Source organism: Dendrobates tinctorius, unplaced genomic scaffold (genome assembly GCF_039654945.1).
Source record: "Dendrobates tinctorius isolate UK_male_01 unplaced genomic scaffold, ASM3965494v1 ptg000256l, whole genome shotgun sequence".
Taxonomy (NCBI): domain Eukaryota; kingdom Metazoa; phylum Chordata; class Amphibia; order Anura; family Dendrobatidae; genus Dendrobates; species Dendrobates tinctorius.
Window position 1 is genome coordinate 5,131,000 of NW_027361923.1, and position 12,573 is coordinate 5,143,572.

The window sequence follows — 12,573 nt, forward strand, 5'->3', positions numbered from 1 at the left end:
AGCGGTGTGGTACGGGATACGTCACTTCGGACTCGAAGGTGAGCGGGCCCGCAATGTTAGGCTGCTTGCGGTCTGTCGACGTCTGGGATCGTAGCAAGCAAAACGGCCTGGCCTTCTGGTATGGTGCTACGGGGAGTGAGCAAACCTTCCCCTGCTGCGTATGTTGCCTTCTCGCCAAAGACCCAGTCTTCCCGCGCTCAGAGCTTTTTATCCCTGACCCGCCCCCTGAAGTCAGGTGTCCAGACCTGTCCCGGTCAGAAGGTCTCCCTCTTGGCAACAAGGGTGACAGCCCCAGTAGTTCTGGCCGCCCCGAAATGAGAGAAGCACTGCCGGTTGTATTACCAGGGAGGTTGCTGAGAGAAGCACTGCCAGCTGTATTGCTGGGGATGTTACTGAGCCGGTCCATCTCCCTACACTCCCCCTCCCCTTTTGCTCGCCATTCCATGGGCGAGTGTTTCGCTGAAAAACATGAACAGTCTCTCTTGAACAGTCTGCCGCCAACAAATTGATCTTGATTGTAGCGATTGGGGGGTATTCCAGCTGTAGTTCGCTCGGAGCGCCGTAAGTCATAAGGAATAGTTGAGTCTCCTAGAGTGGTCAAGTCTGGTTGCATAACAGGTGGTGAGGGTTTGTCAGTTTCCACCGGGGTTATTTCTTCAAGAACTTTTGGTACTTGTCTTTCCTGTAAATTTCCAGGTGGTTGCTCAATATCATCTTTCTCTTCACATTCTTCTACAGCGGATGGCGAAACTTCAGGGGTGTCTGTAGTTTCCACCTGTTGAACCGGATCCTTGGGACAGACAGGGCCGAAGCATATTACGGTGGACCACTCAAATAGTGGGATTCTCCTTTTCCTCAGATTGAACTGCATACACTGGGCCTTCAGCACTAATTCGCCGTTTTATCCAATTCGGATTTTTCTTCTACCGGGGTTCCAGTTTGTCCCGAGGGTGTTTTTCCCGAATTAGCACACGGTCACCCGTTTGAAGATCTGTTCCCGGTGGCGGGGCCCGTTCTGCATGCTGTCACTGCTGGAATTTGGTCTGCACCAGACGATGTAAAGTCTATAACCGATGGCGATGTTCTCGAACCCAGGTGGACACCCCCGTCCGTGGGTAGTCCTCTTCTGGGTCGAGCTCCAGTTCGGTGATCCCTTTTCCTGCTCGACCAAACAAGGAGCATCCGATTATTGTACACCCACACCAATTCCGCAACATACTCAGGCAACCGGGCCTTTCGGTCTATCTCCAGAGTTCTTAGCATTTGAATTAACGTCCGGTTGAACCGTTCGCATGCTCCATTGCCCTGCAGGTGATATGGCGTGGTACGGGATTACTCAATTTGGTACATTTGATGAATTTCTTCCATTACTTTTCCTAGGAAGCAGGCCCCCTGGTCCGAATGAAAACGCTTTGGGCATCCATGAATCTGCATGAAATTTTTGCAGATGGCATGTGCAGCGGATTCCGCAGTCTGATCTCGAGGAGGGGTTCTGTCGGCGCTCTTTTCAGTTCCTGAAAGGCTTTTTCTTGGTGTTCTCCCCAACAGTCCTGCTCTTTGCGCCCGAGGGAACTCCTTTCAAAAGTTCTGGCAGTGGATTCACTATGCGAGTAAAATTCTTCACGAAACGCCGGTAGTACCCAGACAGTCCCAAGAAGGTCCGGACGTCTTTCACCGTCTTCAGTGTGGGCCAGTCCTGTACCACAGCAATTTTCTCTCGGGATGGTCCTCCTCCTTCGGCAGAGACAACATGGCCCAAGTACTCAATCTGGGTGCAGAATAAGTGACATTTTTGAGGTTTCACTTTTAGTCCATGTCTCGGAAGGCAGCTCAACAAATGCTCGAGTCTGTGTAAATGGTCCTCAAAGGAAGCGGTGTATACTATAAATGTCATCCAGATAGATAAGCGTGGCCTCAAAGTTTAGGTCACCTAAGCACCTCTCCATAGGCCGCTGAAACGTTCCAGGGGCAGTGGCTAATCCAAATGGCATTCGATTGAATTCAAACAGGCCCATCGGGAGTATAAAAGCCGTTTTGGGCCGATCTTGTTCCCACATCGGTACTTGCCAGCATCCACTGGCGAGGTCCAAGGTTGAAAAGAATTTGGCTTTCCCCAATGCCGATAAGGACTCAATTCTGGGTAGTGGGTACGCATCTTTCACAGTACAGGCACTGAGCATCCGATAGTCCACGCAAAAATGTAGTGTGCCGTCCTTCTGCACTAGTACTATAGGGGTAGCCCACGGACTTTGACTCTCCCGTATGACACCCGTTTGCAGCATTTGACTAAGCACACTTTTCACCTCTTGGTACAGCTGTGGAGGAATTTGCCAATACCGCTCTCGTATGGGCGCAGTATTTCCCGTTGGTATTCATGGGTTATGGCGGTAGTGCAGCCAAAGTCATCCTCATAACGAGCAAATACTTCCCGATATCACCCCAGTCAAACCCCCAGCTGCTGTACCTGTGACGGCGTAAGTTCGGACAGCTCAGCTCGCATCTGTTCCAGTATATGTCGCCCCCTTCCTAAATATGCAGAGGCTCTGGTGCTGGAGAAAGATCCACCATCACGGTCCAAGGGTCTCCCTGAACTACTGTCAGTTGTACAGCCTGAGGTGGTATAACTTCTTCTGGCATGCCCACGATCCGGGCTACTTCACTTCTGGAGATCGCGATGTTTTGCTCTCCTAAGTTGAGGCAAAGTACGGGAACCATGTTATCACGGACAGTGGCTAATGAACGGGCCACCATGAGCCCCTGAGGCAGTCATTCCGAACCCGACGGTTCAATTTGGACCTTTACTCCTTCAAGCAGTGTGCGAGCCCAAACGGGCAGGTTGAGTACAGTCTGTACTGGCGTCAGGACAAGCTTGGTACGATCACAATCCCCAACGTCCCCCCAGCACTGGAGGGCTCCTGGGCATGCGCCTCGTGGATCAGCTGGGTGAAACACTCTTCTCTGGGGAGTGTGCGGGCTCCACTGTTTCAGAACCCCTCCCGAGGGTTCATTAATGAGGAGGCTTCTGAGCTCCTTGAGGACATTTATTCCCAGAGTTGACGGCATGTCCCAGTCACTTCTCCATGGGTCAGCACCACACCCTTTTGTCCCAAGTCCTTACCGCAGATGGCTATCTGCATCCATACCACTCCTGCGACCGGAATGGGCTAGTGATTGGCGACTGTCAACTTTATCACCAGGCCCCATGGCTTCCGGATAGTGCCGACGGAAATAGGCTTCCAGCATCGTGGTCACCTGTGAGCCTGTATCTACCACACAACGCACTGCTCGCCCGTCCATTTCGGCCCAGACCAAAGGGCACGTTGAGACTAAATTTGTGTGACTGACTACTCCCTCATGACTGTTCAGGCTCCAGGCTGCGTCCCCCAGGCTCGGAGCCTTATAGTTTAACAGACGGCATTGTTGGGGCCACCCCCGACATGGACACTCTCTAGCCAAATGTCCAATCTCCCCACAATTGAAACAGGTGGGCGGCCTCTGTCTCTCCCTCCCTCTGCATACGGCTAAAGAGGCACATCCTTAGTTCCCCTACGTCCATGGGGTCACCATGGGTCTCTTCTAAGATTTTCAGCACCTTACTAAAGGTATCCCACTCTCTGGGAGGTCATAACATGACTGAGTCTCTGGCCTCCCCATCTACTGTCATTATGGTCACTTCGGTCTCCAAAGCAGGGGTCATGGGATTCATCCTCATCATCCCCCTAATACATTCAGTCCAGCTCCACAACATGGTATTGTTCCCCATGAACTTGGGAAGATTGTTCAACATCACTCCCAGGGAAATGCTGGACCTAGGGCTGACCCCAACCGCTTGATCTGCCGCCTCCATGCCAGTAGGATTGCATCCTGCCGACTACGCCAAATGTGAGCTAACAGCAGGAATGCGGGATGTGATAAGCAGGAGGCATATCAAGGGTTAACGGGCATTTAATACAGGTGTGACTCCACGCAAGGAGACAGGTGAAAGAGGGAGTTTGGGATTCAACTAAGGGGTAAATATTCAACCAAAAGGTAAACTTAGCAGTCTGATGTTTTCAAAGGGTGGAGGCTTGAAGATCCCACGGTGACGTCACAGACGACGCGTGAAGTCTCTGGGCTGGCCCTGGAGAAACTCACCTGCACGTGGCTTTGCAGTCCCGAAACAAGGTGCCGATGGAGAAGTAACCTGCGGGGCCTCTTTGGATGGACAAAGTTCAACAGTGGAGATCGGGAGTACACTGTCCGACCCCGCGTGATTCCCCTGGTCGAGCCTGCAGCCCGCTCCATATACAGTCAGTGGTGTGGTACGGTACGTCACTTCGGTCTCGGGGGTGAGCGGGCCCACAATGTTAGGCACCTCGCGGTCTGTCGATGTCTGGGATCGCAGCAAGCAAAACAGCCTGGCCTTCTGGTATGGTGCTGCGAGGAGTGAGCAAACCTTCCCATGCTGCGTACATTACCCTTCCCGCCAAATACCCCGTCTTCCCGCAATCAGAAAGTCTCCCTCCTGGCAACAAGGGTGACAGCCCCAGTAGTTCCAGCCCCCAAACGAAAGAAGCACTGCCGGATGTATTACCAGGGAGGTTGCTGAGAGAAGCACTGCCAACTGTACTGCTAGGGATGTTACTGACCCGGTCCATCTTCCTACAGCAGCAACAGAGCATTCACTGACCTTACGCGGTGATGTAGCATCCGTGTAGAGCAATGTTGTGTCACAGCAAAAAGGGGCCACAGCCTAAATAAGCTTTTAATACATTTTTTGTGCTTCACTAATCTTTTGTTTTTTGGATTTTATTTTTACGCCATTTATTATCATATGGTAATAATGACCCGGTAACATAACCTACCACGACAGTACAATTAGGACTAAAGTGTGTATTGAGCTGGGTGAGGGCTCATTTTGGGTTTTTTTTTCATGGTGAGCTGAGGTTTTCGTTGATCTCTCTTTGGGATACTTACAGTGCTTTGACTGCTTTGTTTTTTGGGGAAGGTGCAAGGACCGAAAAATGTCAATTGTGGCTTTTTTTTCTGCCTCAAAGTAATTTGCTGTTCAGGTTAACTTACATTCTATATCCTCTATAGATCTGACGCTTACAGATGATGTGATGCAAAATATTTTTTTTTTTTTTTTTTTTAGTGTTTACTTGTTGACTTCTCCATGTCTTTTTAGGCCCCACAGAGTTGCATGGAGCGGTCACAGGGCCAAGTGGTCCTCCAATGCTTATAGACTATATGGATTTCTGAGGCCTGACCCATCATGCCTATAGTGAACAGACGAGCAACGTTTTATCTCCACCAGGAATAATATGGACTATGATTTGGGGCATTTACTTACCCAGGTACAGATAAAGCTCGGCAGAGAACCAGCAGAAGAACCTATAGTCAGGCTGGATAAGGACTGAAGAGCTGATCTGGAGTGAGACGTGTGTGTCAAGACCTCGGATTTTGGGGTCCGATTCAGTGAACCAGTGTGATTAGAGCCTTCATCAAGATCTTTAGGGTCCTCACTACCTGCGATCACTTCTCCACGCTGATCTTCCGGTACGGCGGGCAGCTCCTCGAAGCGAACGTTTTTCACGCTTTTCCTCTCCAGGGATTCAGAAACCGGATGTTCGGACAGTTCAGAATCGTCCGCAGTCATCTGAGCAAGCACAAGTTCATGGAAAGATCCGCTCTCCTCCGCTGCACTCGTCAGGATGGTAGAGGAGCGCTCACCAGCAAAAGGTCTGCGAGTGGCATCGAAAGACTGTGAGGCGCCGTTCTGCCAAGGATCTTCATTGACCTGATCTTGACCAGAAATTACACAGGACGCCTCATCTCCGAGGCTCAAGTTTGGCTCATTAAGCGTGCTTTCGGGGTGTAATGGAAGAAAAGATCCAGAAAAATCTTTAAAATAAAGAAAAATATATAAAAAAAAAAAAAGAAAAATATTAATTAAAAACTACATCGCACCTAGGGATAAAAAAAAAACTGTATATAAATTACCATTATGGCATATAAAATGAAGGCGGCATTCACACCCATGGCAGCGTTCACACTAGACTGGACAGAGTGACCAACTAAAGAATTTGAAGAAAGTGTTTTCTGCTGTGGCCACTAGATGGAGCTCAGGAGCAGTGTATATCAGTAATTCAGTATGCAGTGAGCTCCCTCTAGTGGCGGCAGCAGTAAACCAGAACCTTTGGTTTTAAAACTATGTCTCCACCATAGGCCTCCGATCTTAGAAAATGAAGCAACAGCAAATGCACACGTGGCCCTTATTAGTCAATGGGACCAGAGTATAAGGCTAGACTCATATCAGTGTTAGGGCATGCATGCAGTTGACAGATCTGTGCCCTGTAATCTCTCTGGGTTTCAGTGCTGAAATCTCATCTCCCGAGATTTCAGTGCCAGGATCTCCATCTGTGCAGCGGCCATTTTCCTGTAAGGCTGGTTTCACATTAGCGTTGAAACAACGCTGCGCACTGCGTCGGTAAGCCCCACCCCGATCCGGCTCCCTGCCCGCCCCATACGGGATCACCGCCTACTATCGCATTTGCACGCATGCGATCGGCGCACCCTATCTTTAGCATAGGGTGCGCAGATCATGCGCAGCCAGTGTGAAAGTAGCGTGCTGCGCACTTTTGACGGTGCGCTGTGCGCGCCGAAATGCAACATGGTGGGAAGCACAGAGGGACAGCGCGCAGCAGCAAGCACTGGGGGACAGAGCGCGGCGGTGGTGGCAAGCACCAAGGGACAACGCGACAGCAGCACCAGGGGCAGAGTGCCTGTGGCGGCAGGCACCGGGGAACAGAGCACGGCGGTGGTGGCAAGCACCGAGGGATAGCGCAGCGGTAGCACCAGGGACAGAGCGCGACGGCAGTATCAGACACCCGCAGCGGCGCGCTGCACATCAAAACACCCCCTCATCCCAGCAGCAATGTTCCACTCCTGCCTCCTCCATCAGCAACCCTGGGACTCCGCTTCACCACAGCCACCAACCCCGGTAAGCAATAAGACGCATGGATTATAAGATGCACCACCATTTTATTTAAAAAAGTTTTCTTCCTATTTTTCTCCTCAAAATTTGGGATGCGTCTTATAATCTGGAGCATCTTATAAAGCAAAAAAAACGGTATGTGCAGGAAACATGGATTTTTGTGATAACTCACCGTAAAATCCTTTTCTCCGAGACGCTCATTGGGGGACACAGATACTGTGGTGTATGCTTCTGCTGCTAGGAGGCTGACACTAAGTGAAAAAAAAAGGTTAGCTCCTCCTCTCCCTATTGCGGGCGGAAATCAGTTTGGTGCCAAAGCAGTAGGAGGACAACAAAATCAGCCTTAATACAGGTACATCATGTCCAAAACACCACCCTTATATCAAAATTAGTAAATGCATATTAATTTAAACAAAACAAGAGCCTACTGGCTAATAGGGTGGGTGCTGTGTCCCCCAAAGAGCGTCTCGGAGAAAAAGATTTTACGGTGAGTTATCACAAAAATTCATGTTTCTCCTTTGCCTCATTGGGGGACACAGATACTGTGGGACGTCCTAAAGCAGTCCCTGGGTGGGAGATTGACTCACCGATCCAAGCTACATGCACCTCTTGCTTAAAGGTACGCCACCTCTGCTTGGAGAATCCTTCTACCCAGGCTCGCATGTGCCGAGGCCTGAGCATGGATATTATGTTTGGCAAATGTGTGCAGGCTGGACCAGATTGCTGCCTTGCAAACCTGTTCCGTCGAAGCCTGGTGCCGAAGCGCCCAAGAGGTGCCCATTGCCCGAGTAGAGTGCGCTCTGATCTCTGCTGGAATCGGCGTGCCTCTAATGCGGTAGGACTCCTGAATAGTCAAACGAATCCATCTGGCTATGGTCGATTTTGAGGCAGCGAGTCCCTTCCTGCCCCCTTCGGGGAGCCCGAACAGCGTGTCCGTCTGACGAAAGGGTGCCGTCCTCGACACGTACTTCCGGAGGGCTCTTACCAGGTCTAACGTGTGAAGAGCCTTTTCCACACGGTGCACTGGTGCTGGACAAAATTAAGGCAGGACAACATCTTCATTAATGTGAAAAGAGGCCCCAACTTTCGGCAGAAAAGGAGGGGCTGGTCTGAGCACCACCTTATCCTTATGGAAAGTGAGGAAAGGGGCTTGGCAGGATAGGGCTGCCAGTTCTGAGACCCGCCTGATAGAAGTGATGGCCAATAGGAACACCACTTTCCAGGAAAGGTACCTCAAGGAGATATCCTGAAGCGGTTCAAATGGAGCTTACTGCAGAACACTTAGGACCAGGTTAAGGTCCCAAGCGTCCATAGGCACCTTATAGGGAGGTACCAAATGGGAGACTCCCTAGATGAAAGTCTTCACCTGCAGATTGGTAGCAATTCTGTGCTGGAACAGGACAGATAAGGCCGATATTTATCTCCTGAGGGAACTTGGGGCTAAGCCCGAGTCTAGGCCCGACTTGAGAAAAGTCAAGATGTTGGGGATCGAGAATCTCTGCGGAGAAACACCGCGGCCTCAACACCAAGCAAAGAACACCTGCCAGGTGTGGTGGTAAATTCGTGCTGAAGCAGGCTTCCGGGCACTAATCATTGTAGGGACCACCTTGCTCCCGAACCCTGCCTGGGTTAGAATCGAAGATTCAACGGCCATGCCGTCAAACACAGGGCCCCTGAGTTCGGGAAGCAAATCGGCCCTTGAGAAAGTAGACCTGGGCGCTCTGGCAGGCGCCAAGGAACGTCGGCGAGCAGCTGCATTAGATCTGCGTACCACTCTCGACGGGGCCAGTCTGGGGCCAGCAGAATCGCCGGAACCCCTTCCGTCTTGATCTTCTTGATGACCCTCGGAAGTAGTGGCAGCGGGGGAAATAGATATGGGAGGCGAAACTGGTTCCATGGCAGAAGCAACGCGTCCACTGCGATTGCCTGCGGGTCCCTGGCCTGAGCGACATATGTGGGCACCTTGGCGTTCACTCTGGACGCCATCATGTCCACATCCAGAGTTCCCCACAGCTGACAAATCTGCCGGAAGACTTCGGAGAGTGGTCTCTACATCCCGGACGCAAGACCCTGCCGGCTGAGAAAGTCTGCCGCCCAATTTTCCATGCCCGGGATGTGGACAGACGAAATCACCGAGTGGTTTGCTTCGGCCCACTGCAGAACGTGCCCCACCTCGCACATGGTTGCTCTGCTGCGGGTGCCCCCTTGGTGATTTATGTAAGCCACCGCCGTGGCGTTGTCCGATTGAATCCAGACAGGGTGGCATGCTAGAAAGTGATGAAACTTTTGCAGAGCCAGCCGAATTGCTCGTATCTCCAATAAGTTGATCGGGAGGCGTGCCTCCTGTGGCGGCGAAACACCACTCCCCAGCCGAGGAGACTGGCGTCGGTTGTCATCACCAACCAATGGTCTGGGGGGGAAAGGTTTACCCTGGGTCAGAGAGGAACTGGTTAACCACCATCCGAGCGACTGCCTGACTTGAAAGGACAGTCGGCACTGCCGATCGAGCGTGAAGAGATTCTTGTCCCAAGCTGACAAAAGGGCGTGCTGCAGGGGGCGAAGATGGAACTGGGCGAACGGTACCGCTTCCATTGCTGCCACCATTTTCCTAGACTCCTCATCCCGGATCGGATGGCATGAGGGACTGGTTGACGAAGTTTCCGGACTCCCTGCCGGAGCGCTAGCACCTTTTCCTGAAGGAGAATTACCAACCCTCGGCGAGTGTCGAGAATCATTCCTAGGAGGGAGATCTTTTGAGCTGGCACAAGGGATGACTTCTTCACATTGACCAACCATCCTAAGCGGGCAAGAGTATCTAGCGTGATGTTGACATTTTCCTCGCATGCCCGTATTGAAGGGCCTTTGACAAAGAGGTTGTCCAGATAAGGAAAGATGACTATGCCTCGAGAATGCACCATGACAACTGCCATAACATTTGTGAACACTCTGGGGGCTGTGGCTAGGCCAAAGGGTAGTGCTACGAACTGAAAATTTAGATCGCTGATGGCGAAGCGTAGAAACCTCTGATGAGGAGGAAAAATGGGGATATGCACATATGCGTCCTGGATATTTATTGAGGCCAAGCATTCTCCCTGCTCCATAGCCGATATGACTGACCGGAGACTCCATCCGGAAATGTCTGTTCCTGATGAATTTGTTCAGAAGCTTCAGGTCCAAAACAGGCCAGACAGACCCGTCCTTGCTGGTGTCGTCTGGTAAGGGCCTCGAGTCATTTGGCCAACGATCTTTGGGATCTGGATCCCCTCGATCTGGGCTGCTGAGTGCATACTCAGCAGCCTCCCCAATGGGTTTGCTCTACATGAGACCTGCCGCTCCCTATCCTGGTTGGGGCGGCCTGAGGCGGCGGAATTGGCCGCTGTAGTCCACCCAGTGTTGCGAAAGGCCCGAAAACGTGCCTGAAATGGGTGACGAAAAAGCGGCTTGACCTTTTGTTGAGGGAGAAACCCACTCTTTCCTCCTGTGGAGTCGGAGATAATTTGATCCAACTTCTCCCCAAATAGGCGGCCGCACTGATAAGGCAGGGAGGTCAAAGGACTTCTTAGAAGAAGAATCGGCTCGCCATGTGCTTAACCATAGGGCCGAGTAATTGGCCGCATCCAAAGATGCACTGATTACATAGTCTCCGGCCATCGCCATCTGACCTGCGACCTCCGAAATCTCTGCAGGTAGATCCTGCTCCTGCGCAACCTTGTTTAATGTTTCTGACCATGATATCACAGCCTTGGCTACCCAAGTTGCTGCGAACGAGGGAGTGAGTGCTGACCCTGACGCCTCATATACTGAGCCAGCTAAGCTCTCTATAAGGCGATCCGTGGGATCCTTAAATCGAGGAAACACTAGGGATGGATAGCACGGTCTTAGTGGCTAGGCGCGAAACCGGAGGATCCACCATCGGGGATTCATCCATCTTTTACGGAGGTCCGGAGCAAACGGATACCTTGTTTCAAGTGCCTTTTGACCCGAGTAACGCCTGTCTGGACGTTCTCTGGGCCGCTGCACTATGTCCTCAAACTCCGGGTGAGAGGAAAAAATTCTGTGCGGGCGCTTCACTCGCTTAAATGCCACTTTATGCCCCGTAGCCGCTGCGGGATCATCCTCAATCCCCAGGGTCTGATTGACGGCTTCTATGAGGCTGTCCACTGTTTCACGTGACCCTGGAGTGTCTAGGTCAAGGGGCTCGTCTGAGTCGCAATCAGAGGTCTGCTCGCTATCAACCACTGGTGACAGGGAGCGAGAAGCAGAGCTTACGGATGCCAAGGCACCGGATGGACTGGGCGACACCGTGTGGATTCATTTCCTCCGGGTCTGCCTGGAGTGAGAGCGGCCCCTGCAGGCCGGAGGCTTTTGTGAGGTGGAGGTTCCCTCTAAGGCCGGCGAGCCATTGTCCCTGCCCCTATCAGGGGCTTGAAGGGACTCTATTGCTCTCGTAAGCGATGCCATGGACTGTGACAGTGATAGGGCCCACTCCGGGGGATTTGACACATTGGTCACTGTCGCAGGGGAGGGCTCCTGGTCACGTTCGGATTCGCAGGCTTCGCATAATCGCTTGCTCTGCGCCCACGGAAACGCAGCCCGACGAGATGCATGCAACGTAAAAGAACGTGTGCGTCTTTGCCTTTTCGGACATGCTGTATCTGTCCGCTGCTGAGGATGTGGGGAGGAGGTAGCACCTCGTTTCCCTGTAGCGTGGCCACTCAGGCAGCACCTACCCCAGTTCTGCGCCCCCCCGTCCTGGCTGCTACCTTCAAATCGCGCGCCACCAGCTGTGGGGGTGAGTCAGCATGTAAAAACTGCTCTAGGGGCGGAGCTTCCGTTCTGCAGCCTAGCCTAAATTTTTTCGCCGCCGCCCACTGCAGGGCGGGCCGCCGGAAGTGACGCGCGGCCCCAGGGGCGGGACTTCCGGCCGTGGCCTCAATTATTCCCCTACCCGTCCGGGTGGAGGGGGGGGGGGCACGGTACACAAAAAAACATGGCGCCACTAACTGCCTGACGGATCCAGCCACCCTCAGCCCTGCATGGCCGGTGGCTCCAGCCCTGAGGTCTTTGCAGGAGCCCTCCCAGACCCTCTCCTCACCGATGATCCTCTTCAGCCTGAGCGCAGGTATGTGAGGGGGCCTTGATAAAATAGGACGGTGCAGGCACCCTAGCTCCATCTAACCCCTTTCAGGGGGTGAGGAGAGGGACCGTCCGCCACCTTGCAGCACCGCAGTCTAAGCATTGGTGGAGCAGTGGGGGCCGCACGGACTAGTCTTGTGCCTCTGTACAGCCCATGGTTTCAATACCTAGGGGTGGTCAGGGCCAAGTCCGGCATTGTGTCCCACGACGCGGGAGAGGATACGTGGAGGGACACTCGCACGTGCTCGCCCGTTGTTGGTTTGGGGAAATCGGACCGTTTCAATAGGAACCGTTGCCCCGGTTACATCTTCATGGAAAAAGACGAAAAAAGTCTGGAGAATAAAAACAGACGTGTGCCTCCATGGACACGAAGCAAAAAACTGATTTCCGCCCGCAATAGGGGCGAGGGTGTATACGGCGGAGGAGGAGCTAACCTCTTTTTTTCCACTTAGTGTCAGCCT

The 12,573-nt window shown here is 52.5% G+C and overlaps 1 protein-coding gene across 3 annotated transcripts in view; it reads right to left on the reverse strand.

Moving 5' to 3' along the window:
- Positions 1-12,573, reverse strand: part of LOC141069073 (uncharacterized) — a 104,740-nt gene that overhangs the window by 21,562 nt on the left and 70,605 nt on the right. For all 3 annotated transcript variants that reach the window (XM_073558385.1, XM_073558384.1, XM_073558383.1), the window contains one exon: positions 5,333-5,883. In XM_073558385.1, the coding sequence (XP_073414486.1) occupies positions 5,333-5,883 (551 nt within the window). The remainder of the gene's footprint in view (positions 1-5,332; positions 5,884-12,573) is intronic.